We start from the raw sequence: 21,930 nt of genomic DNA, 5'->3' as shown, positions 1-21,930 counted from the left end.
CCGTTCTCTTTCTTCATTCAGTAAATCTAGAATTTAACCGCCCAATCTCCCAACAACCCCCTCAATACCGCAAACAACAATCTCCTCCGTCCTCCGCCCATCACTACAAACAAGTATATCACCCCAGTGAAACAAACAAGCCGTGATATCATCACACAAAGCCGGGATCCCCCGACTGAAATATTCATACGGTTTGGCGGCCACGTAGGGATTGTACCGGGTCGAGGTAGCCATGGCTATTGATGCTCTTTTGAGGGCTTCCACTTGTGAGATGAGCCCGAACAGCGCCGTTGAAACATCTGGTGCGGATGCTGGGTTTGATTTTAGGGATTTAGATTGGCGCATCAATGAGTTTAGGAGGGCTGCTTGAGTATCACGGTAGGTTTTGACAGGGCCTCGGGGCATGTTCAGTGCTTGAGTTTGGAAAATTTATTGGTGGTGTTTGTTGGATGGCTGTTATAATCACTTGAGATGGGAAATGAGATATGGGATTATATGAAAGGAGATTTAGGTGCTGATCCAGGTTAGGGGTCTCTATCTTGTCCAGACGAGCGACATACTTGTGGCTGTTGTTGACAAAGAGAAGAGAAGAAAGACAAGGCATTGTTTCTCTAGTGATCTGTCTGTCTCATACTGTGTTCTTGTTTTTCCGGTCAATGATATGGGCGTTCCTTGTATCGTGACTCTGAAACATCATTGATGTCTCATTGGTGATTGATTTGCGAAGAGGTAACGGACCATTGTCTGGACTGCCCTTGTATAAGAGTGGTATCGCCTTCCATGAAACATAAGCCCTTTTAACCCTGATCACACGATACAGAAAACAAGCACTTTGACCATTGGCAAATGTGAAAGAGCTAGAAGGTATGCTCGGGTTGAACCAATCCATTCTGTCGTCTGGATCAAGTTGTTTGGAGCATTTGTCGGAGGCTGAGACTTGTAGTAAGCGGATGGTCTTTGTAGAAGGCTGATTAGAAGGAATGTGCTGTAGCTAGACTTTACGCAAGAACAAAAGAGTATTTGTCCTGGAAACCCTGCATTTCAGTGTTGCGACATGGGTCCCAGAGATGTGTCATACTGTGAACATGAAAGCGAGCTTACCAAAGATTGGGAATAGCCTTCCAGCCTTGATCAGATATTATTAATAAAAGATGGTAATGTCTAGAATGAGAACCGAATTTGAAGAAAAGAATAAATTGAGTAGTCGATTGAAATGGGGTATCATAACTTATCACAAGATATAGCAAAAGCTGCAAGATAGAGATCTAGACCATGAACAGAGTAAGCAATAAGCTTACCTATAACTCAAGCTCCTCTTCGGTGTGATTATCTCTTGCAGAAACAAGCGATACATCCGTCCATGCAGCGTACGTATCCTCTCGTGCAGCAAGATAAGCAGCAATACGAGCATGGCGCGAAAAACGCAGACTTGCATCATCCTTTTCTGGATCGTGTGTTCCATTTCCCACGAGTCTCTGGCCTGGAGAGGCGAGTGCCGACTCTGGAATGGAGAGGGGAAACGAATCAGTGAGTTGACTTTCTGCTTTTTGGGAGTTAGGGACGGGGGAGGCGATATCGTCGCCGGTTAGATCGATTATGCTGGGTGTCTTTTGTTCGTGATTGAGGGTTGTGTGGTGTATTTCTGGGGTTTCTGGAGCTAGTCTCTTCGTACTGACAGGTTCATGGTTGATTTCATTGTCAGTCGAACATGTTGATGGTAGGATGTTGGCTTGAGAGGAGATGGGTTGGGGGTCCGTTTCTTGATGAAGAACACCACTGTTGACTTTGGTGGCACCTTCTGATGTATTCGCTTGATGGGCATAAATTTGAGGTTGGTCATGCTGGCTCAAATCAATTGTATGAAGACTGACATTTCCCATTCCATCACTTGTCTCTGTGGACTGGGTGGATAGGTCCAAGTCATAGCGAGGTCTCTTCTTTGCGCGTGGACCTTCTTCATCACTTTCATCTTCCAACGTCTGCCGCATAAGCTCATCATGGGAAAATCTATTCTCTGAACAAAGATGCCCAAACAAAGATCGGATGGAGACGTTTTCGTTCCAAGTCGATGGATCCACTGTGCATGGGTGAATATCCTTGGGTCGGAATGCAGCTACCAATTCGCATGATTCAGCATATGAGGAATGTCTCGAGTATGGGAATCGCTATAACCTCATTAGCTTGACGGTCAAAGTCAATAAAAACCATACTCACTATGGTGTTGGGCAGATCGGGTTTAGAGACCTCATCGGAGGAAGCGGAAGGACCATGGCTAAGAGCAGTTACCAGGTTCTCCAATGAGATCTCCCCTTCTTCTCTCAGACCATATGTATCAAGTGAAAGCGCCTTCCTCCTCGATTGAAATGCATTCTTTAGCGCAATTCGCATCTGAGACAACACATCTTGATCTTGTATGTGCTGGGAACAAAGCTTCTCCAACTCAGTCATGACAGACTCATCCGGCAGCTCCAGTTCATGGGTTTGGTAAAGATCTCCAACGCCGCCGCCTGCGCCGACGTCGGGGATTTCTGTACCGGTAGGAGTGCGGTTGACAATAGGCATTATGTAGACCGATTTGGGTCCACGGGATGATACGCACGCGACACCCGGTTCGCAGCTGTGAATTCGATTGCTCTCATTGTTACTCAAACAGCCTTCAATGTCTCTATTACCTAGCTCAAAGCCACACAAGGCAGGTGCTTCGCTGGCACCTTTGTTACCTGGTATTGATATCAAAGACCGGTATAGACCCATCTGGTAGCGATCAACATGTACCTAGAAGCAATTAGCATAGGATCAAGTCGAGAATTGACAAATTAGTCACCTTAGTGTTCAGCGCCGCCGACAGCGCTATCCATACATCTTCATAGCCGAATGTCCATGCACGAAAATAAAAGACCGTGTCAGTGGAATAGGCTTTCACCTTTTGCAAAAGCTCCGCCAGACCCTCCGCCTTGGAAGGAAATTCGCGGAATGGATTTTTCTTGCTTGCAAAAGTGGTGTCCAGATACAACTTATCCAGACGTTTCTGACCTAGAGTGTATGGTATTAAAATAGGGTGGCGGACCAAGCTATTCACCCACCATTTTTCCGCTAGAGGTCTTCAGTCATGGTTCAATGCAGACGGATTGGAAACGCTCACCTCGGATGTCACCCGAGTAGAGGATTGCCTTGTCGTCTCCTTCGATTAGAAACATCACTGCCCCAGGACAATGATTGGCATCAAATAAAGTAACCCTGACACGTTGTCGCGGTGTAAGTTCAATCTCTGTTGGCGTATTCAGCGGGATGGGGCGCTGTTCCAGAATAAGCTTTGGCATCAAGAGCGAGAGTTCAAAACACGATACCAGCAGTTTTGCGAGATGCTTATAGTGCCGCCTGCGTGACTCTAGAATGCCTTTGTTAAAGTTCATTCGGTGAGGATATTGCTCAATCCGTAACAGTAACTAAGGGAGGGTCAGCTACCGTGATTTCCGTGATGTCAGTGATACCATACATACCTCTCGCGTCGCTGGCGAACAGTAAATGAATGGGGCCCGAAACGACTCGAGACCTTGTAGATGATCACTATGCACATGGCTTAGAAAGCAAGCCAGCGGTGCAGACCGCTCAGGGCATTTTCGAAAATAATCGACTACTGTGATTTAGCTGACATTTGTATAGAGAGGTTAAAGGCAGCTGAGGCTCACTTCGGATGCCGGGGAACTCTATAAGCGGTTAACGCCGGAGGTAAGGAAAGTCACAGCGAAAGGAAGTCTCACCTTCAACAATTCCATCAAAGGTCGACATGGCCTGAGGTCAGACGAATGCAAAGAGTAAGTCCGTCCACCCTCCACCAGTTCCAGGTATGAGTTGGATATGCACGTGACGTGGAAGTAAAAGAAAAGTGGAAAGATTCTGGCTCGTTATTGGCTTGAATAGAAGAAATGAGAATAAAGGGCATATTATTGACCTATCTGATTCGAGTTCCTGTACTCGGTACTCCATACCTATGAGGCACTAGTCGGAACAGCTGGCCGTGCAGGACACCAAAGCCATTTGCCAGCGCATGCCTTATTATATAGACCCATTCGTCCAAGTTTTCTCCCTTCTTTACCATTTCCCATCCCAGGGGTCTCAATGTGTATAGTTCCTCATGCCTGTGAGACCTCCAATTCTCCAGGGTCAAAGAGCCGAAACGTCAGCTGGGCACCTGATCGGTCTTTCTTTTCTTCTTCTCTTCTTGTTTTGAAGACCTCGCTTTAACATAGTCTCAGTGACTTTTTCGTGTCAACAAAAGGGGAGAGGGAATTTAATCCTTGGACATTCCAGGGACCTCCTTAATACTTGCATTTGCACTTGTCATCTTCTCACTTCCCTCATCATCACTCAAGATGCGTAAACCATCGCTGGCCCAGATCGTGTTTAACGCCACGTTTCCACGACCTCGCACAAACGAACCAGGTTCGTTTGCTGCTCACATTACCAGAAACCTCGTCCCTGAAGTGCGCGTCGAGACATCTCATTTCTACGGTTCACTAGACTGCATCGAAGCGCAATACCCGGGGCTGGACTACTCCTACGGTCCGCATCGCATGCGGCTGAGCCGGTTCCCATGGCATCGCAGATTATTCCGAGTCTTTGACGAGCTCAAATTAACCGAGGAGGAGATCTCCGACCTGTGCCGCTGGGAGGGGACCAAGTCCGCGCGACAACGCTACGAGGCCGAAGAAGGAACCAAAGTGCGGGACACCACTGCCCAATCGATCCGACCAGCATCTCCCCAGCCGTTTCCCTCCATCGAGGTCCACTACGACGACTTCTGCAGGACAGAGGAGCAGGACCAGATAATCGAGACTCAAAGTAACGACACCGTTCGACCCAGTGCTTCTCGCACCCCTAGCACCCATCCCTCCGACAGAGCAGAGCATGAGGCCGAAGAGGAATACAGTGACGAGGAAATGGAGAGCTGTGGTGTTGCACTGAATAACCGGCTTCTCGCCGCAATGGCGGCGCGTGACCAAGGGGCCGATGTGCCTCTGGATGAGGACTGGGAACAATGGCTGAAGGAGGCAGGAGAACGCGGCGGATACGGCGACATGGTGCATGCCATTCGTGAAAACCAACCTTTGAACTTCGGCTCTGAGCGGTCTCCACGCCGGAATCGAGCTCGTGTTGTGTCGACCGCTGCGTCTCTTCCTGATGCATACCTGTTCTCACTGCCAGACAGCATTCTTGCAAGCCCGGCTCTTCCACCTGCCTCCAATCCTGCTTCTAGCACGGCTCGATGACTGCTCTGACTCTGATTCCTCTGACTCTGATTCTTCTGACTTGACTGTGATCCTTGTTGAAGGCTTCGCTATGACTATACGCATTTCTCCCGGCGCATCTTTTCCCTCTAGCATTGTCTGAAGTGGACTGGCTCCTTCTTCTTTCCCCTTGCCCTGTCGCTGACTATTCTTGTTCTCTATATTCACAAGAGTCTTTTGCTGTTGCATAGATTTCCTTGGTTATCTGCCTCCCACTTAATACCCTTACCTCTCATTGCCTTGCCTCTGTTTCTGTTCATGATCGGTGCTCTTGCTTTGACTTGAAAACGGCAAAAGTTCTCCTTCAATTAGCACATTATATCTGACTGAATGCTCAATATTCCATACTCTATACTCCGATGTTTCTGTAAACCTGTGATGCAAATAGAGCAAACATCCGATAAGCTCGTAGCTCTCCGCACCTCCGCATGCCACTTCCCTCAGGACACTGCTGGCTTTTTGGCTGAAGACCGGGGTTAATTGATGTCTGATATCTTGCATTGCTCCCTTGAATCCATATTTTGCCTGATGGTCAAAGAACTGCCACTCCAACCCCTCGCAACACCATCCCTACGATGATCAAGGCAATCTTCTACAGCAAATTCGACACGCAAGAGGGTATGTCCAACCCTATGGTCTATGGCCAGCTACTGACTATTTCTAGGCCCAAAGGTTGTCCACCAAGTCCCCGATGGAGCGATCGTTCCCTCCCCGACGGCACCCGCACAGTCACTCTACCTGACCTTCTCCGACGTCTCCTTCTTCGTGATTCCCCGCCAGGAGCTTTGTGGAAACCTCCTGCAGGTCTGCACAAATGGATATCGGATCTTAGGATACCCAATTTGCATGAAGTCAGCACGATACGATCGCAATGAGTTCATCTTCAACTTCTGCATCGTCCTCGCTGAAGAGGACGACTTTAGCACATACAAGAGCGTAGTACAGAAGATCGCAGATCTGATGCACGGCCTGGAGGAGCAGAATGGCTTTCTGTCCCGCGATTTCTCTCGGAGTGGGGAGGGTAAGGTGCATAGTCTCTGTGAAATGTTGATGGAGGACTTGAACAACTATTGCGAGTGCATGATTCCTATTGGTATGTCCATGAACACAGCTTATCGAGTTCCGCTGCTAACTTTGTGAATAGATGAGTTGAATACTCTGAACATAAAGCTGTTCCCGATATATCCCTCTCCTCCACCTGTCAAGGCCTGGCATGTACCACTCTTCACATTGCGATATCAGGCCTTTATGGACGAGAATTGGGACTTGACCATGCAGCGGGTATGTGAACTTATGTTTCCCTCCTACCGCCACAATGACTGACAGCCATCAGATTGTCCCTCATATCAACGGCATCAACAGCGTCCGCATCATTTCCATTATGGCAGACACAGACTTCTCTCTCACTTGCCGTGCACTTCGCCATCTTCTCTACTACGGCTGTCTATATCTCTTAGATATATTCTCTTTTGCGGCCATCTACGCCCCAACCGCCCAAATCAGTGCAACGATCGGCAGCGATGAAGCAATGCAGCTAGAATGTGCCCGCTACGTCAACCTCCACTTCGCACCACATCTACCAATAGGCCCAAGCTCCCCCCTCCCTCCATCCCTCATTCCAAGTGGAAGCAGCGCAAACGGCAGCGGCACGGGGCCCCTCTCAAGCTCCCTAACAGACCAAGCCTTAAGTCTAAACCGCGACGACTCCCGTTTCGACGCCGAAGAAATCTGGCCCCTCCTCGGACCCCCAGAAGACACAGACGCCCCGACAAACTACCACACGACCAACAGCAAAAACGCAGCACCCTCCTCAACAAGTGACACATCCAAAGCCTCCCCAAGCAACCACACAAACCCGCTTCACAAACCAGCAATAGTAGACGGCGTGGCTCTAGTAGAGCTCTACGCCAGCTTAAAACAAGGCCAAAGCGTCAAACAATGGTACGCCCAGCATAGCAGAGCCCTAACAAATATCGACATCCGCCGTTTCATAACCTTCGGCGTGATCAAAGGCTTCCTCTACCGCGTGCACAAATACGCCTGCGCAACAGGCCACACAGCACCCACCCCACGTGGTCCAGGGACAGCCTCGTCGCTCATGCCCACGCCTATCCCAACGGCTACGCCCACGCCTGTCGCCACGGGACCCTCGTCACGCGCTACAACCGGGACAACGACCCCTTATACTGTTTCCAGTGTTGGGGACGAAGCGCCTTTTTCGGGACGGGAATCTAGTCGGGAGCGGGCTGGGTCTGTTTTGAGCGGCGGGAGGAGTGGGCATGGCAGTGGGCATGGCAGTGGAAATGGACATGGGATTGGGGCGGGTTTCTTTGAGGAGTATGAGGTTGAGGAGGTTGATGATCGGGTTTTGGAGAGGTATCTTGATGGGACGCATTGTTTTGATCAGATTTGTACCGAGTTGGAGCTTAGTGAGAGGGAGTTGACGGCTAGGTTGAAGAGATACCCTGGGGAGGTGTTGATTTTGCATCGGTGAGTTTTAATACTAATGACTTGAGGATTGTGTGGCATTGGCGTTTCTTTTGCTTTTGAATGCTTGGTTGTGGTCGATACCCCCGGTTTTGCTTGTTAGATACATTTTCATGAATAGCATGACATCTAGGTTAACTTAGGATCTGCGATATAGAATACGGGTGAGAATACTTGTCAAAGCACGCACTGGAAGATGTGTTTGAAGAAATTGATCACTGATTGGTGATTTCAGCTAAAGGATAAAGGTACATTGTCACATCTGACCAGCTAGATATTGACGCAGAAGAGATTCATCTTTATGCGCAAATAGAGACAAACATAATGTCTTCCATTGGTAAAGAGAGAGAGACGGCACCACTTGCGATCTCCAAATCGAGAGTGGCAGTGAAACTGAGAAAGAAAAATAAAAGGTATCCGCTAACGCCCGCCAGCCCATCATGCCATTCGTGTCGTATCATGCAAGTAAATGAATGAGAAGAAGCAGCCACCAGAAAAGTAGCCAGAGAACAGAAAAGGAAGAGACCAAGAGAAATCAATCGAAGGATTCTACTCCTCCTCCCAGTTCTCAAGTTCAGCCTTTTCATGCTCGGCCATCACAGCCGGGTCGAAGATCGACTCTCCTTCCGCAGGAATTGTAGTCTTGATATCATCGAAGATGGGCAGGAAAGCCTCATTCCAGCGGCGGCGACGATCCATGACAATCTTGGCAGCGTCTCCAACAGCAGGACGAGACACGCCCGCAGTGCCGGCAACATGGCTGCCACCACCTGCACCGCCGGGTCGGTGCTTAGCCTGGGCGCCCTTCTTGCTCTTGCCCATGGTACGAGTCCGCTTGAGGTAAGCCTGTTGGACCTGAGTGTCGAGGTCGTCTTGGATGGTGGTGAATTCGAGCATGGCCATGTGCTCTTGGGCGATCTTTAGAATGCGGGCCTTGCGCGCATTATTAGTGACGATTTGCTTTTTGAGTTCGCCTTGTAGAAGGCGAAGACGCTCGGCCACCTCGTCGTCATAATGCGCGTCGTAGTCTGGGTTGTCGTCCGCGCCGAGGAATCCGATGTATCGAAGCTCGGCCTTGGCACGCTCGTCGAGTTGGGCGTGGTCGAGCTTCGCGACGGATGTCTTGAAGCCGTTTGGATCGGCGTCACGGAAGGCTGTTGCAGGAGGTTGTGATGGCTTCTCGTTCTTTATTTCTGGCTCGCCATTCGGCTGGTCAAGCTCCATTGCGTCTCCACCAAGCCCGCCTTCGCTTGTCCCTGAGTTTGCGGGTTCGTCGGGCACGGTTCGGTGCTCATAACGCAAAAGAGAGCAGAGTCGGCTCAGGAGAGGTCCGACAGAGACCTCGTTAGTCTCTGCTTTCTCATCGGTCAATGTGTCGATGCTGCCACGGCCTTGATTCAGCGGGAGCTGGTCCTTGTCATCCTGGCTCGAATCGTAGGATACACCATCTTCCTCTGCCCATAGCTGGCGATAGCTTTTCTTTCCGCGACGTGGGATGATGAAAGGGGTAACGCGATCTCCCTATTTTATGTTAGCTCGTGTCGGATGGTGGTAGTTGGCATTGACGTACTCGTTCTCTAAGCCAGGCAATATCCTCCTCCGTAAGAGGCCGAACGTACGGCTCAATGTATGTGAGAAAAGTATTGGCGCTGACTTGATTGGACGGCTTCGCATTGCTAAAGTCTTTGTCGGGAGCAACACCAGCTAGCATATGGGCAAGGTCGCTCTTGGGGAAATGGGCAACGCTATAAATCTCTTTCTTTTCCTCATCGGTCATATCTGGGCGAACCTCGCGAATGTCGTAAATGGTAGGGTCATCAAACTTCAGTGGATTGTCACCGAAGACTTGGATTTGAGGGATAGCGGGAGCGGGTTCAGGTTGGTGGGATTCATTGCTGGTCTCAGAGCCGGGGGAGCCGGGAGGAGCTGGACCGTCACCAGCGGTGGTAGCACCGTTGGGAGACATCATGGAGGGAGGTGAAAGCGAGGAGCTGTCATCGGATGCTGCACGCTTGGAGTTTTTCGATGCTGGGGAGGCCGCTGGAAATGTCAGTGCATGTTGAAATTGTGGGGAATACGGAGAAAGATGGAGGTTGAGATGAGACGAGTCGCAAGTGAAAACAAAGGATGAAAATAAAGCGCTGAGTTGGTTCTCTCACCTCCCTCAATCTTAGTTTCAGCACCATCCTGGCGCCCAACCTGATGAGCTCCATGGGTCAATGGCCGCTCCTCCTTTGCACTTGCGCGCTCCTTCCGCTTTTTCAGCTTCCCGCCCTTGTGGATATCATCCTCATCTTCTGTCTCGCGCTTCAATCTTGCTCGGTCTCGGACTTCACGGTCAAGCTCCTGGTCCTCCATAACTTCCTTGCGCTTCTGAGACATTTCCCGCATTCCGGCATTGCAGACCTCACCCCGGGCATCAGCCATATCGCTGAGACTCTTCAGATGCTCCACCAAGGCCTCGAGTGTTTTCGAATCTGGGATGTTCTGCGCGGCCAACAAATCTAATACATCAGAGTATTGGCTATCAGCCAAATCAATGAGCTTAGTTACATCATTTTCCAGGTAATTCTGAAGCGGAGGTCCTGGAATTGTAGGGGCACTAGCACTGGATGGGGTGGTATTGCGACTACGCGACTGGCGTGCGTCGCGGCCTTTGCCTTTGCTCTTGTAAGCCGAAGGCATATTTCTCGGGATATTTGGACGGTGGAAGGGATGGGATGAATTGATCGCGATAGAATTGCTATCAATGAGAGGGTAAATCGGTCGATAAAGGTGTTCCTAGGAGGTATGAATGGGGCTGAACCAACACATGCTGTCGTTGGCCACTCGAAACGAAGATGGATGAAAGGAGATTAAACAACCTCCAAAGAGCTCCAAAAAACGAAGCTAACGCGAATTTCAAGATCCTCGAGGTCACTGGTGAGCTACAGAGCTAAGAAGTGACGATGTTGGTGGTCGCTTCACGTGACATCTTGCCTATCATCACGTGTGCGTCTATCTGGCCTGGAGGGATCTGGGGAACTACGACCCGTACAGCCTTCGAGTTTCTTTCCTTCGGGATGTACAGAGAATAACCTTGTGATCAAGCTTCAGTCTCACACATGGCTCAGCCTACAAGAATGTGCATGGCTTTCGAGCTTTGTGGCGGATCTATATAGATCGAACATTCTGCGGAGAACACCGGACGAGCTTGGCGGCGACTCCGAAACACGAGCTTCCACTCCCGACGGGAGCCTTGCTTTGCCAACTCAAACAGGCAAACAGTGCCCAGAAGTAGGCCACGAACTACTTATGAACTTATAGAGTGCACCTCGTCACTCTGAATATACTCCGCATACTGATGCTTAATAAGTGCCTGTGCCGATCATATCCTCAAGCGTCACTTCCGCAAACGGTATGACCCAATGCGGCCAAGTATACAACAGCAATGACCACGCGCTCGGCAATTCTCCCTTGTTTGTGATGTTTTCTTCGAATTCTGAAACGCAGATCCTGGGGGAAAAGGCATATTTGCCTCCTGCCTCGTGGTCAAGACCAGTATTGTTCACATTCCTGTACCGGTCCCGAATAAACTCTCGCATTCTTCCGCTGTAGGGCTCGATTTAGCACTTTTAACCGGGATCGATCAAGTCCTATACTTTGTTTTTATCTAAATATACAGCAATTCCGTTTTCTGACTCCATTTCAATCTCAATCTCTTCACTTGCTTGAACCGCTTGAGCATCAACCCTCTCTCTCCAGTACTTCACACAGCCTAAGCGCCCACTGCTCAACCTTTTATATACACCATGTCGACTGTAGGCATGTCTCGAAACACACAAGATCAGCCGGTGGGGAAGGTGGCCTCGCTTTATGCAGGTCCAGGACACGCTTCAAATTCCACCTCTACTGTCGATGTAGGTATTCTCGTTCGAAGATACAAGTGAAGCACGGCGGCCAATTCTAACACGATGCAGGACTATGTCAGCTATCGATTCGTTCTAGACCACAAAGTCCAAACGATATCAAGCAACGGCATCCCCGACAGTGGATCAATTGCAGGTCTCTTGTTCGTACCGAGCCTAGATCCTGAAGATCCCTGCAACAACATTACAGCTTCGTCTGTACCATCAAATGTGACCCGTTATGAGGATGTGTCGCAGTTTGGATACACCCTCATTGGTCTTGCACCTTGGGTAACCGCCGAGTGCTCTTCGTCATATCTAGATGCCGCACGAAAAGCCGGATCGCATGGCCTGATCTTCTTCCAGCCATCACTCAACGATACTGAACTACCACCTTCATCCGATGATGCTAGATGGTCAATCAATGATGGTGATGAATGGAGAATGGAAAACGACTACCCAGTTTATGCCATTCCCGGTGCAGCTGGAACGACATTAATACATGACCTCTCCAACTATTCGGACAGCTCAAATATTACCACCAAGAGCAACTCTAGCGAGGGATTTGCTGTACAGCCCAAGAGTGATCGGTTATTTGCTAGGGTAGATATCGGTATGTCACAAATCGCTGTTATTTTGGAAATATATTCTGACATATATCACAGACACAGACACCTCCGGAGAAATGCCTAGTCTTTGGGCTTTCATTCTCGCTATTGCGGGCACAGTCCTGATACTCAGCCTGATACTAGTCATCATTTATCGTCTTGTTCTACGGAAGAGGAGAGATATTCTCTTGCAACGTATCAATGATGGTCACATCGACATTGAAGCCTTGACAATGACGCCGCTGAAGGCTCCTCAAGAAGTGGTTGACAAGATGCCACTCTATACCTACCTCGAAATCAACCCAGAAGAAGAAACGACAATTACTCGCCCGAACACGCCGGACGATGATGCAACACTTCATTCTGGTTATAATACCGCCCCGTCATCTCCCAACCAAGATCATCATCTGGACGATGCTGGACTGAAGAAACCGGAGCCAGCATACATCAAATCTAAAGATGGCGAGAAAAAAGAGTCCCAAAAAGCCAAGTACCGACTGAGCCATACTCAAACGACTTGTGCTATTTGCATCGACGACTTTGTCGCTGGGTCATCTTTGGTCCGTGAATTGCCTTGCGGTCATATATTTGATTCAGGGTGTATTGATCCATTCCTTATTGAGAACAGCTGTTTATGTCCTCTTTGCAAGAAGAGCGTTCTACCGCCGGGAACTTGCCATGTTGCTGTAACCAACGAAATGGTCCAACGAGAGCATCTCTCGAGGCGCTCCGTATGATCACCACCCGAAATTTGCACAATGTGTCCGAGGGTACAAGCATCAAGCCGTTTTTAATAGTGGCTATATTGCACCAAGGAGAAGGAAGAAAGAGAAGTGACAAAGAAACGATTGTACTATATTTGCATTTATCTAGCATTGCGATTTGGTGGCGATTGCATGGAAACAGCGGCTTGATTTGTTCATTGAGCAATATATGAGATTTTATTACCATCAAAATTCAAATCCTTCAAGAAAAGAAAACTTCCAATAGATAATATACCTCAATGCTCTCCAGCAAAATATCCAATAACATTTGACCTGTATGCCTGAGGCAGATTTCTCGGCTAGCGCCTGACCCTTCAGGCTCAATGCACGTGATCTACTGTGGACCCACACTCGGTTAATCGCTAGCGTCCCACACACAACCCTCTGCCTTTAGTCGTTTTCTTCCTCGAACTTTTCGCGACAACGACAACCGACGACCTCGTGTAAGCCGACAAGGTACGTTTACCTCTCACCACATCCAATTCACTTCGCCAGTGCATCAATCTAACAACCGTCCAGATGGGTGCCCTCAAGTACGTGGAAGAAATCCAAAAGAAGAAGCAGTCCGATGTGATTCGCTTCCTGCTGCGCGTCCGATGCTGGGAGGTGAGAGAAACCCCATGCCCCTCGATTGCCTAACATCTCCGCCGAGCGCTCGTGTGCGTTGCCATAGGATATGCCGTTTCATCTGGTATTGCTAGGTGGCTCGAACGAAAACTCATTCGGCGGAAATGATTGTGGCACGCAAGAGAATCCTTTTTTCAAAGGCTCATGTGTCTTGCTATACACTCGTTGAACTTTGCTGAGAGTGCATAATATAGCTCCGCCAGCTGAACGTCATCCACCGTGCCTCGCGTCCCTCCCGCCCCGACAAGGCCCGTCGTCTCGGTTACAAGGCCAAGCAGGGTTACGTTATCTACCGTGCCCGTGTCCGCCGCGGTGGCCGCAAGCGCCCCGTCTCCAAGGGTGCCACTTACGGTACGTTTGATTTGCCTTAAAACAGACCGGAGATGAAATTTTTGGTCTCGTTGAAAAAATTGGGAAAATTTTTACTAACGGGTTTGTGTGAATAGGCAAGCCCACCAACCACGGAGTCAACCAGCTCAAGTACCAGCGTGCTCTCAAGTCCACCGCTGAGGAGCGTGTTGGCCGCCGCGCTGCTAACTTGCGTGTCCTGAACTCCTACTGGATCAACCAGGACTCCACCTACAAGTACTTCGAGGTTATCTGTGTCGACCCCCAGCACAAGGCCATCCGTCGTGATGCCCGCATCAACTGGATCTGCGCCCCCGTTCACAAGGTGAGTTTGATATTGGATTCAATTGCATGCCTCGAGGATTTTATTGATCAATTTTTCTCTACAGCACCGCGAGTCCCGTGGTCTCACCGCTACCGGCAAGAAGTCCCGTGGTATCAACAAGGGTCACCGCTACAACAACACCAAGGCTGGTCGCCGCCACACCTGGAAGCGCCAGAACACCCAGAGCTACTGGCGTTACCGTTAAGTGCGGTAGTGCACTTCTGCAGCGACTTGGGTTGGAAAATGTTGGTCACAGCATGTGGTTTCTTATTCAAACACTTCTTTCCCAGACAGTGTCACCCACGCTGGGCTCAACTTTAATGCAGACCTTCCGGATCTGTTGTTAGCCAAAAAGCCATCTTGTTAAATGTTCAAATTCCCCTATTAACGAAGTATGACTGGTTCAACTCCGTGCCTGGTGATTGTAGACTGTAGAACTGAGTAGAGATTCTTTCCAACAATAAAGTCTAGATGTGATCCTGGAGTGAACTGACTGCATACATCTGGCCGCACTAAGCTAGTAGTGTCCCTTAGTGGATCGTCGCGATCGCCCACAATGACTTAAGAGGTGGACAACCTTTTGACATAACGTTACTGTAATTGAGGATGTTTGACCCGCTATTCTCATTTCTACTCATGTCTCAAGGTGAACACTGTCTCAAAAGATCAAAAATAGACCAAAGAACCCATGCCCAAAAATAGGAACTGATGCCTGAGGCTCCGAAAGGAACCACTTACTTCCCCTCCGGCGCTTTCCCAATCCGTCCACGGGGAGTATGAGATGCTGCAACTTCACCTTTCCACTGGACTTACAGGTGAGATTCTCCTTTCAGCCAAACATGACCTGGATGGCTCATTGAAGCATCCTTGCCAAAGATTTACCATTTAGCGAACAAAGAAGCCGAGCTTGCGTTACCGTTACTCGACTGCCTTACTCCAATTCCGTCCACCGACTCGCATGTGTCCAGTGCAAGTGACAAGCTCCACGAGCTGGATTCCTTATTGGAGTGGTTGAACTGAGCCGATTCATCAAGAATACCCCGTTCGATGCGCCTCCATGCCGTCCTGGTCTGACCGTCCTCTACCGCCCATCCCTCCGATCTCGACCTCTAGCAGCGCTACCAATCTTTCACACTCTTCACCAGGAGCTGGCCCGGAAGGTAGCTCGCGTCGCCAGCTTCGGCCTCGCGATGCTCCCAATATGCCATCCATAACCGAGAGCGTGCCCAAGAACCATCCTCGGGGACACAACCGCTCGATCAGCAACCCGTTCGCCGGTTTCGGACGAAAGCGTGACAAGACAGCTGTCAAGTACGAGACTTTTGACTCGGAAGACGAGGATGACGATGTCACATACCCCATCGAGCCCGAGTCGTCGAGCCCTCGGAAAGGGGCAATCCACGGAGGACATTCTAGTGATCTTGCCCAGGGCAAGTGCCAGACGTGCGATGCTACTGTGCGGTGGCCCAAGAACTTGAAGGTCTTCCGCTGTACAGACTGCCTGATGGTTACCGATCTTGAGCCGGATGTTCGTGAGTCGAAAGATACTGTACACAGCGGTAAGCCCCCCAGGGCTCTCAGGGCCCGTCGAAGATCCAAAGCAATGGTATTTACTACTGATACTCTTGGTGGATGATACCTGTACATGTACTGACCTATGATCACAGTATCTCATTTGTCGGCTCATCAGACTCGTGGCATGATCGGAGGGTGCCTAAACACGTATTTCGAAAGCCTTCTAGATGAAGGCTCTCGGTCATGGTTGTCGCTGGACGACGACAAATACGAAAAACCGAAGCAAGATCCATCTCAACCTTACAATTCGGGCTCAAACTATCTTTCAGTACCGGGCGCTGGCGATTCTCGAAGCCGCAGCGGTTCTCAGTCCAGCGACCATGAAAGAGTCAGTGCGTCAAAGGAGAACTTGGCGCATTTAGCCCCTCAGACCGTTCGTTGGGAGGGAAAAGACACACCTATTAGAGTTCGCGCAAACTCCGATCTTCAATCATCCCCGAAGCCAGATCGTCCTCAAGATGGTTCGCAGTCTGCTCATCCTGATATTCAATATCGGGAAGGCCAAGTGGAAATTTTCAAGCGACTGGAGACTACCATCGTAGCTGCCTTCAAAGGATGTGACTGTCTCAATGAATCATTCACCACTCATCCACCTCTTCGATCGGCCAGTAGTGGCAATCCACCGAAAATGAAGATGGACCCGGCACCAATGCCTGCACCAGCACCGGATGCCCCTGTTTTCGAACCGGATGCTAAAACACTCCTTTTGGGGGACCTGACTGAGAATTCAACTTGGTGGATGAACGAATGGGCCGAGGCTGAAGGACAACCACAAGTCTCTGCAAAGGAGAAAAGTACGCCGAAGTCTCGGATGGTCTCATCTCGAAGTCCGCGTATCAACTGGGCAGAGGTGTCCCAATGGTACCATCTAATTCTGAGCGCAGGAAGCTCTTGGGCTGAGCAGTGGGCTGCTAAAAAGCCTGACCCCACACGCTCAGAGGCAGACATGCTACGAGCCAAGAGATGGGCTTCCATTGACCCATCTTTGATCGGTAGACATATCAGCGAGTCTCGTTCCCATTTGCAGCGAACGCTGCTGAAGGCCACTGAGAATCTTCTTAAACGGCCGCGCCGTGTTCTAAAGAAACCAGATGACACGAGATTCTTATTCATTCTGCTAGCGAATCCTATCCTGTTGTCTCCTGCATCGTACCCACAGCACCCGCCAACACCGAAGTCTCATCGTGAAGAGAGGCGCCCATCGCAACCAAAAGACCATCCCAAGCCAGCTGCCCGCAATGGCAAACATAAAGAACCGACCAAACCGCTTCCTCGTTTACCAGGCTCCCACCACTATGGAATCATCAAGCGAGTTTTAGGCCTCATGTCCAATTTACCGAATGATTGCCATCACTACTTTGTGTCTTGGTCTGCACGTTTCTCAATAGGACATTTTGAGCGCCTGGTGGAGCTCATTGGTGGATTCTTGACTTACCGTTTGAGCCGACAGCATGGAAGGAAGCCTCCCAAAAAGCTTCAAGATGGGGATGATCTGATCCCAAGCTTTGCCAGTGCTTCGGGTAACACTCCAGCTGAACTTCATGCTGCTATCAACCGAAGGGGCCCAAACAAGAAGCCCGTCAAGAAAACCGAAGACCCAGTAGTCTACACAGAAGACTGGCAAATTCGAGCTGCCGCAAGGATCATGTCATTACTTTTCACGGCGAACATCTCTGGCTCTACGAGGAAATCCGACGGATCACCTCGCCAACTTGAATTGCCCAAGAACCCTGGCCCTCGCCAGGGCCACATGATTCCTATCAGTGCGTTTTACAACACACTACTTGACTATTCAGATTTGATTGGAGATTTTGAAATCTGGGAGTCTCGAAGCTCGAAGTTTTCGTTCTGCCAATATCCATTCTTCCTCAGTATCTGGGCCAAGATTCACATAATGGAGCACGATGCACGCCGCCAAATGGAAGTAAGGGCCCGTGAGGCCTTCTTCAATAGCATTCTCAATCATCGAGCGGTCAGCCAGTATCTTGTGCTGAAGGTACGACGCGAGTGCCTTGTTGAAGACAGCTTGAAAGGAGTCAGTGCAGTTGTTGGTTCCGGCCAAGAAGAAATCAAAAAGGGTCTCCGAATCGAATTCTCCGGCGAAGAGGGGATTGATGCCGGTGGTCTGCGAAAAGAATGGTTCCTTTTGTTAGTGCGAGAGGTCTTCGATCCTCACCATGGATTATTCATCTATGATGACGACTCACAGTATTGCTATTTTAATCCCTACTGTTTCGAATCATCTGAACAGTTCTTCTTGGTTGGAGTTCTACTTGGACTCGCGATTTACAACTCCACAATTTTGGATGTTGATCTCCCGCCATTTGCATTCAAGAAACTACTGGCATCGGCACCGCAAACCAGTGGGCCACAGCCTGCGAACTCTATTCGTTCGAGCTTCAAGTGCACCTTGGAGGATCTTGCTGAGTACCGACCGGTGCTGGCTAAAGGACTCCGAGGATTACTTGAATTTGAAGGAAACGTTGCGGAAACGTTCTGTTATGATTTCGTTGCGCAAGGTGACCGCTACGGAGAAAGCATCACGGTTCCACTCTGTGCAGGAGGCGAGAACCGACCGGTGACCAACTCAAACCGGCGCGAGTTCGTGGATCTGTACGTTCATTACTTGCTAGACACTGCCGTTGCTCGACAGTTCGAGCCCTTTAAACGTGGATTTTTCACGGTCTGTGGTGGCAATGCACTCTCGCTGTTCCGACCAGAAGAGATTGAGCTGCTAGTCCGTGGCTCGGATGAGCCACTTGATGTGAATTCCCTTCGAGCAGTAGCCACATATGAAAATTGGTCATATGTGCAGCCAGAGTCAGTCCCTGTGGTACGATGGTTTTGGGAATTCCTCGAAAGTGCGCCACCGAAGCAGCAGCGCAAGATTCTATCCTTCATCACTGGCAGTGATCGAATCCCCGCAATGGGGGCTACGAGTCTCAGTATCAAACTTGCATGTCTTGGAGATGACTCTCCCCGCTACCCAATTGCACGGACGTGCTTCAACACGCTGGGCCTGTACCGCTATTCCTCACGAGATAAGTTCCTATCTCTGCTCTCCGACGCAGTCGACAACAGCGAAGGATTTGGCTTGAAATAAGTTGATTATTGAGTTATTCATGGGTGGATCCGGTGCTTGCGCATTTTTCAAGACGCTGGACGTTGACTTCCAAAGCATATGGTACTTGGAGTCGTGGTTTTTTTCTGTTCTTTTGCTCGCGGTTTTCGGCTAAGGCGTGTCTTGCTATTTTGTTTGTGGAACAGGCGCTTTGCTTGTCATACACACTTTGCTGGATTGGTCTTGATGACTTTATCCCTATTTGCATAACATCATGTATGCTACTTTGCTAATACACGACATTGGCTGTGAAGTGTTTCATATCGGAGGCCGATCGGCTCGGCAAAAGCTTAGAAAGGACAAGCTTCCTGGAGCTCCGGCGGACTCCGCTTCTTCAGAAGTGTCGTATGAGCCCTGGCCATCGTTATCGAAATTCTTTTACAGTGAAGAGTTTAGGCTGACGCGTTCAGGAACCGGAAACCAGGAACAGCCACTAAAGTTTCTTGGTTCCCACGCATGCACTCTACTTATAAGAGATATTCAAGAGTTTTCCATGATCCTAATCAATAGAATGTCACCAAGAATGCGGAGGTCCGTCGGTTTATCGCGGGGCGTAAACACTACGCGACACCACGCTAGTGGACTGCGGTGCATAACTAGTCAAATACTTGCCGAGCAAAAAGCACTCACATATGATGTGATGAGCTATGAATTCGTCTGATAAGTAGACTGGAATCCCCCCTGAACAAGTTTCAGAACGTCTAGAGATATCGTGTACAGAGTGAGTACAGACCCAACATGCACGCAACCATCTACACAGGGCTTCTCTGCACCCTAGCAGCACCCGCCATGGGTGTAGTCTGGGAGAGTCTGACTGCTGGAGTACCAGCCAGTTGGACTCTTCAAGAGACACCCTCATCAGACTCAACAATGGCCCTGTCTATCGCATTGAGCCGCCAAAATCTAGACCAACTAGAGTCGACATTGACGAAGCTGTCAACGCCCGGCGAGGCTGAGTACGGCCAATGGCTTGAAAAGCACGAGATCGACGCGCAATTCCCAGTCGTGGATGATTCCTCCGTCGTGCAGTGGCTAAAGAGCGCCGGAATCTCCAATTTCGCTCGTGATGGCGCCCTCCTCAACTTCACGGGTAGTGTTGAGACCGTGAGCGGCCTTCTCAACGCTAGCTTTGCGTACTACCAGAATGGGGAATCGATCAAGTTGCGCACGACGGAGTATTCCATCCCGGACGATCTGACCGAGTATATCGATCTGATCTCACCGACTGTTTTCTTTGGCAAGACTCGCAGTGCTATCCCCGTTCCATCGTCTGCGCAGAGTGCTCAGATTGAGCGCAGGGCTTCCTCCACGGAGATCTCCCCCGCTTGTCAGACTTCTATTACGCCTTCGTGTTTGAAGGAGATGTATAACATTGGTGACTATACGCCCGAGCCTGCGGCTGGTAGTCGTGTTGCATTTGGAAGTTTCTTGAATCAATCTGCCCAATACTCTGACCTGGCAGCGTTTGAGTCGAAATTCGGTATTCCGTCGCAAAGTTTCACTGTGGAGTTGATCAACGGTGGCGTGAATAACCAGAGTGCCAGCAAGAGTGATATTGGAGAGGCGAATCTGGATGTGCAACTGATTGTTGCTGTTTCGCATCCTTTGCCTGTCCATGAGTTTATTACTGGCGGTGTTGCGTACGAAAACCCTCATTGTCTGTTGTTTAGGATCTAACATTTGACAGGCCTTTTATTCCGGATGCCGATGAGCCTACCGAGGCCGATGACGAGAACGAGCCCTATCTGATTTTCCATGAGTACTTGCTCTCTAAGACCAATGCCGAGCTGCCTCAGGTTATTTCGACCTCATACGGTGATGATGAACAGGTTAGTATTTGAGCACAAATCATGAATCGACGGAGTATTGACCGTATCCCAGACCGTCCCTGAGAAGTATGCCAAACGCGTCTGCAATCTCATCGGCCTGAACACCCTACGCGGGCTGACCATTATTCATTCTTCCGGCGACGAAGGTGAGAAAAAAAAGTCCAGGCCCTCACTAGAATTAAACTGAACTCAATCGAAATAGGTGTCGGCTCAGCTTGCCAGGCCATCGACGGCGTCACTCCCCAATTCAACCCAATCTTCCCTGCCACTTGCCCCTACGTGACGGCAGTAGGAGGCACATCAGACGTGAGCCCCGAAGTCGCCTGGAACGCCTCGTCCGGCGGATTCTCCAACTACTTCTCTCGAGCTTGGTACCAGGACTCTGCTGTCAAGACGTACCTGAAGAAACACGTCACAAAAGAAACGAAGGAGTATTACTCCAAGTACGCCGACTTTGAGGGTCGTGGATTCCCGGATGTTTCCGCTCACAGTTTATACCCTGAGTAAGTCTCCCTCTTGTCAAGAAGGCACCAATGTCTAATATAATTCCCGTGCAGCTACCAAGTCTTTGCCGCCGGCAAGACTGTCGCCACGGGTGGAACATCCGCCGCGGCACCTACATTTGCTGGCATAGTCGCACTCCTGAATGATGCCCGTCTGCGCGCTGGAAAGCCTGTCCTGGGCTTCTTGAACCCGTTCTTGTATTCGAAGGGTTATAAGGCGCTGAATGATATCACTGGTGGTGCTTCATACGGTTGTGGTGGTATCGATCCCCAGAGTGAAGCGGCTGTCTCTGGAAGTTTGATCATTCCTGGTGCGCATTGGAATGCTACTGAAGGGTGGGATCCGGTTACTGGACTTGGGACACCTAACTTCCAGGAATTGAAGAAGTTGGTTCTGGCGCTGTGAGGTTGAAGAGTATGGATATCGAGGGAGATTGTTCAATTATTGATGCTTCGACTATTGCGTGTATTATCTACAAGGTGACACTAATGAAGAGCTCCCTTTTAGACGCCTTGAGAGGCTTAGAGTGATATGACTAGATACACAGAGAGAAATGAACAGCTTGAA

The 21,930-nt window shown here is 49.8% G+C and overlaps 7 protein-coding genes across 7 annotated transcripts; 5 read left to right on the top strand and 2 right to left on the bottom strand.

The window, feature by feature from the left end:
• Positions 1-1,298: 1,298 nt before the first annotated feature.
• Positions 1,299-3,789, bottom strand: N7511_006814 (uncharacterized protein; the record flags this gene model as incomplete). The annotated part of the gene is made up of 7 exons (XM_057129191.1): positions 1,299-2,165; positions 2,215-2,775; positions 2,825-3,093; positions 3,143-3,446; positions 3,501-3,634; positions 3,690-3,707; positions 3,762-3,789. 7 exons carry the CDS (start codon positions 3,787-3,789, stop codon positions 1,299-1,301), a joined length of 2,181 nt encoding a protein of 726 aa, XP_056983747.1.
• A 584-nt stretch (positions 3,790-4,373) lies between these two features.
• On the top strand, positions 4,374-5,270 carry N7511_006813 (uncharacterized protein; the record flags this gene model as incomplete). Its single annotated transcript, XM_057129190.1, has 1 exon — positions 4,374-5,270. The coding sequence occupies one exon, from the start codon at positions 4,374-4,376 to the stop codon at positions 5,268-5,270; it is 897 nt and encodes a 298-aa protein (XP_056983746.1).
• Positions 5,271-5,863: 593 nt separating this feature from the next.
• N7511_006812 (nitrogen permease regulating protein NPR2) lies at positions 5,864-7,782 on the top strand (the record flags this gene model as incomplete). The annotated part of the gene is made up of 4 exons (XM_057129189.1): positions 5,864-5,906; positions 5,953-6,381; positions 6,433-6,569; positions 6,622-7,782. 4 exons carry the CDS (start codon positions 5,864-5,866, stop codon positions 7,780-7,782), a joined length of 1,770 nt encoding a protein of 589 aa, XP_056983745.1.
• A 542-nt stretch (positions 7,783-8,324) lies between these two features.
• N7511_006811 (histone acetyltransferase NGG1) lies at positions 8,325-10,460 on the bottom strand (the record flags this gene model as incomplete). The annotated part of the gene is made up of 3 exons (XM_057129188.1): positions 8,325-9,296; positions 9,346-9,815; positions 9,935-10,460. 3 exons carry the CDS (start codon positions 10,458-10,460, stop codon positions 8,325-8,327), a joined length of 1,968 nt encoding a protein of 655 aa, XP_056983744.1.
• A 1,106-nt stretch (positions 10,461-11,566) lies between these two features.
• On the top strand, positions 11,567-14,748 carry N7511_006810 (60S ribosomal eL15 domain-containing protein; the record flags this gene model as incomplete). The annotated part of the gene is made up of 8 exons (XM_057129187.1): positions 11,567-11,674; positions 11,735-12,275; positions 12,328-13,001; positions 13,401-13,475; positions 13,530-13,640; positions 13,856-14,012; positions 14,108-14,334; positions 14,399-14,748. The coding sequence occupies 8 exons, from the start codon at positions 11,567-11,569 to the stop codon at positions 14,537-14,539; spliced, it is 2,034 nt and encodes a 677-aa protein (XP_056983743.1). The 3' UTR covers positions 14,540-14,748.
• Positions 14,749-15,391: 643 nt separating this feature from the next.
• Positions 15,392-19,012, top strand: N7511_006809 (HECT-type E3 ubiquitin-protein ligase; the record flags this gene model as incomplete). Its single annotated transcript, XM_057129186.1, has 2 exons — positions 15,392-15,893; positions 16,002-19,012. 2 exons carry the CDS (start codon positions 15,392-15,394, stop codon positions 19,010-19,012), a joined length of 3,513 nt encoding a protein of 1,170 aa, XP_056983742.1.
• Positions 19,013-19,768: 756 nt separating this feature from the next.
• Positions 19,769-21,768, top strand: N7511_006808 (S53 family peptidase; the record flags this gene model as incomplete). The annotated part of the gene is made up of 5 exons (XM_057129185.1): positions 19,769-20,670; positions 20,718-20,859; positions 20,912-21,005; positions 21,062-21,362; positions 21,417-21,768. The coding sequence occupies 5 exons, from the start codon at positions 19,769-19,771 to the stop codon at positions 21,766-21,768; spliced, it is 1,791 nt and encodes a 596-aa protein (XP_056983741.1).
• Between the last annotated feature and the right edge of the window lie 162 nt (positions 21,769-21,930).

The sequence above is a fragment of the Penicillium nucicola genome (assembly GCF_028828085.1).
Source record: "Penicillium nucicola strain IBT 29836 chromosome Unknown utg000006l, whole genome shotgun sequence".
In the NCBI taxonomy this organism is placed as follows: Eukaryota; Fungi; Ascomycota; class Eurotiomycetes; order Eurotiales; family Aspergillaceae; genus Penicillium; species Penicillium nucicola.
Note: the sequence above shows the minus strand (reverse complement) of the source record. Positions and strands in the feature narration are given on the sequence as shown.